Raw genomic sequence first — 3,302 nt, 5'->3', positions numbered from 1 at the left:
AGTCACGCCGCACCAGTGGAGTGGAGAGCTCGGCTGGCGGCGGGCCTGCCTCGCACCTGTACTGTACTGGAGCGGAGTGGTAGCCGGTAAACCCGCACGCACCTAAACCGCAGATCCCTCCCGCCCCACTCTTCCTCCCTCGCTCGCCGGCTCCCGCGCGGCGGCCGAAGCACGCAAGCAAGAAAGCACCTTTGAGCGGTTCTCCTCCGGCCATTTACGCCGCGGGGGATGCGCGCGGACCGCGTGATGGCGGATGGGGCCAAGCGGATCGACCTGGGCGCGCCGCTGCGCTCCGCGGTGCGCCCGCCCTGCCACAAGCCCGACCTCACCTCCGGCCCCCTCCGCCACCCCGGCGCCGTGCCATTCGTCTGGGAGCAGAGCCCCGGCAGGCCCAAGAGCGTCCGCACCCGCCGCGCCGCTCCGCCCTCGCCCGCGCCCGCCCCTTCCTCTCACCAGCCGCGCCCGTCAGAAGACGAAGGGGCCGGCGGCGCCACCCCGTACCACGACGCCCTGTGCCTCGCGGAGCGCGAGCACGCGCCGCTCTACCCAGACCCCGCCCCCGCCGCCGCCGCGCCTCAGAACCGTCCCACATGCCGCAAGGTCGAGTGGGCGGAGGCCGACGCGAAGGCGCCAGAGGCGCTGCTGTCCGTGGCCGACGTGCTACGGAACCAAGACGAGGACGCCGCCGGCGACGACGAGGAGCGGTTCTCGGACGCGCAGGACACGCTGTCCCGGACGGAGTCCTTCACCGTGAACTGCAGCGTCAGCGGCCTCAGCGGCGTGCCGCCGGACCGCCCCGCCGCAGCCGCCACACCCACCGGGCCCGACGCCCGCGGCATCATGATGGACCGCTTCCTGCCGGCCGCGCAGGCGGTGGCCGTGGGCTCGCCGCAGTACACCTTCCGCAAGGCCTGCGCCTCCGCCGCCGGCAGCTCCGCCCGCGAGCACGCGCACGCGCACGCCAGCTGGAGAGCGGGCGGTGATGACGATCGCGCCAGGAGGACGCCTGTCCAACTCCCCTACCAGCACCTGCCTCCCAATTATCTGTCCTGTAACTATCCCAGACGTGAGGAGCCTGTGGAGGATGACGACGATGATGATGACGACTGCGACGTACAGAGCACCCGGGGCTTCGCATCCAAGGGCTGTGGCCTGCTCCCTGGCTTGTGCGTCAAAACATCCTTGCTACTCCTCAATCCAGTGCCTGCAATGAAGAACGGCAAGTCGCGTGGGAGAGGGAGAGACAGGGTGCTGCCATCCAAAGGCAGGGGCCAGAATGCGCCGAGCCCTCTTGCCCGGAGCTCACAGAACAAGAACCTTGGCTGCGATTCTAATGGGGTAAGCAGATGCGCACACCATGAAATGCTTCATAAATTCAGAGCTATGTTGTTGCTTCTTAATACTATTAGCTTTAGGAATGGCCCTTCTGATCAACTCAGTTTCTGTTACATTGCAGCGATACTGGGAGGAAGTGTACAAGCACAAGTTGGAGCAGAAGTATGTTCACCAAGCAGAGGATAAGAGGAGCAAGATGACGAGTGAGTCGAACCATCTGACGTTTTGGAGCGACTCTCAGACCGCGGATGGCTCTTCGCCATTCCACCAGTCCATAGATGGTGGTGTGTCTCCCTACCGCCGTGATGTTGCCTTATCGTCGTCACGTAAAGAAAGTGTATCATTTGAAGTAAGAGATAGAGATGAGAAGATGAGTAGAAGCAATGGCTCTAGCTCCCTTGGAATAGACCATGATCACGGCTCATTGGTTGGATCTGATCACAGTAGTTTCAAGGGATCAAGCTCCATGAGCTCTGGGGTCGATAAAACATCGCACGAAGACCCAATGGATCACCGTGCAGGTATTGATTCGGAAACTAGCCACTTGACTCTGTTGCCGGATCCAAAGCCATCTTTGAATACAGGATCTGATGTTCAACTTGGAGGACGACCTGTAGGTACAAGTGACAGTATAGCGGAAGATCAAGAGAATGATCCATTGGCAGAAAGGATGACCGGAGTGCCAGAACCCGCTGTGTTAATGCCTTCGCAAAATGCAGGATTGGTGAAACTGGATGGTAGAAAAACTTCCACTCATGATATTAGTCAGAATGTTCCACTAAGTTTGGAACAGAATACTGCTGTCAAGAAGGAAAGTAGGCCTTTGCAATATCTAATGCCGTTGCCTGTCCCAAAATCACCTTCGGACTCCTGGCTTTCTCGCAATCTGCCATCTGTGAAGAATAAACCACCTGCGCCATCTTTCCTTGGAATGCAAGTACAGCCGAAGAAACAAACTCCCTGGGCTTCGGGACATCCAAAGGAGAATGGTCTTAAGCCCCCAAGGCAACGTCAAATAAGATTTGCAGATGTAATGCATACCATCCCTCTGTTCTGCTTATATTTCTATCTATTCACTTTACAGAGCCATTACTGAACGTTTTTATTTGTCCGCTTTTTAGGTGGTTGAGAGGCCCAATTATGTGGATACTGAGATATGATGTGTTCTCTCAGGACCAATAATTATTCGTGACATGATTCCTTGGCGGACATTACATCATGTATGCCTGCGACTACTAGCGCCCAACGGTTCCATAGAGGCATATATGTACTGTGTTTCGCTGTTGCAGTGACGGCTGGTAACTACCTACCAGAAACTCATCATGTTGGTAAATTTGGATTTGCATGCCATGTTTGCATACGATATGTCTTATGTTACCCAATATATGCCAGTAGTGGCTTAGGTCTGTTGTAAATCATATATCGATACTGGATTGTTTCTGTTTTGTTCACCTTACTGTCCATAAATTATGTAAAACTGTTCAATGTATTACACTGTTGAGTTTATCTTCAGATGTATCATAGAAAAAAAAATTCCAAAATAAGTGAGCCTTATGTTCTCAAGACATACTCTGTGTAGTGTGAATAGCATCTCTTGGTGCATGTCTCATTTGTTTCAAGTGATACTGTCAATCGTTCTTAATGGTGCACTAGTACTTGCTGGAACAGCATTTCTCTTGTCATAAACATTTTTCACAATTTCATAGCAAGCTTATCCAGTGTATTTCATGTCTGGTGATTACATCTGTCATCTTGTGTTTGTGATTAGCTTTGTGATGGAACATGTATATCATATTTTTCTCTGCATGAAAGGTCGATAGATATATACCCCAGTTCACATGCAGTATGCTTGGAACCTGTGAGCTTCAGAAGCTCATAGTTGCTCTAGAAGATGATGTCATGTGATGAACAAAACAACCTAGATGATTGGTGTCTGATCTCATTTCTTAGGACATTGCAACCTCATG

At 53.6% G+C, this 3,302-nt stretch overlaps 1 protein-coding gene across 2 annotated transcripts; it reads left to right on the top strand.

Moving 5' to 3' along the window:
* Positions 1-213: 213 nt before the first annotated feature.
* On the top strand, positions 214-2,824 carry LOC127343958 (uncharacterized). 2 transcript variants are annotated; one of them, XM_051370174.2, is made up of 4 exons: positions 214-1,338; positions 1,457-1,856; positions 1,953-2,365; positions 2,457-2,824. In XM_051370174.2, exons 1-4 carry the CDS (start codon positions 229-231, stop codon positions 2,493-2,495), a joined length of 1,962 nt encoding a protein of 653 aa, XP_051226134.1. In that variant the 5' UTR covers positions 214-228; the 3' UTR covers positions 2,496-2,824. The 2 variants fall into 2 exon arrangements, with proteins under 2 accessions (XP_051226134.1, XP_051226133.1); XM_051370173.2 differs by having other exon boundaries at positions 1,457-2,365.
* The last annotated feature ends 478 nt before the right edge of the window (positions 2,825-3,302 follow it).

The sequence above is a fragment of the Lolium perenne genome, chromosome 3, assembly GCF_019359855.2.
Source record: "Lolium perenne isolate Kyuss_39 chromosome 3, Kyuss_2.0, whole genome shotgun sequence".
Classification (NCBI taxonomy): Eukaryota; Viridiplantae; Streptophyta; class Magnoliopsida; order Poales; family Poaceae; genus Lolium; species Lolium perenne.
Note: the sequence above shows the minus strand (reverse complement) of the source record. Positions and strands in the feature narration are given on the sequence as shown.

Excerpts from the sequence above, each read along its gene's own strand:
- LOC127343958 (XM_051370173.2), top strand. The coding sequence starts at position 229 with ATGCGCGCGGACCGCGTGATGGCGGATGGGGCCAAGCGGATCGACCTG. Across the intron at positions 1,339-1,456 it reads TTGGCTGCGATTCTAATGGG|CGATACTGGGAGGAAGTGTA; the intron begins GTAAGCAGATGC and ends GTTACATTGCAG. Across the intron at positions 2,366-2,456 it reads GTCAAATAAGATTTGCAGAT|GTGGTTGAGAGGCCCAATTA; the intron begins GTAATGCATACC and ends TCCGCTTTTTAG.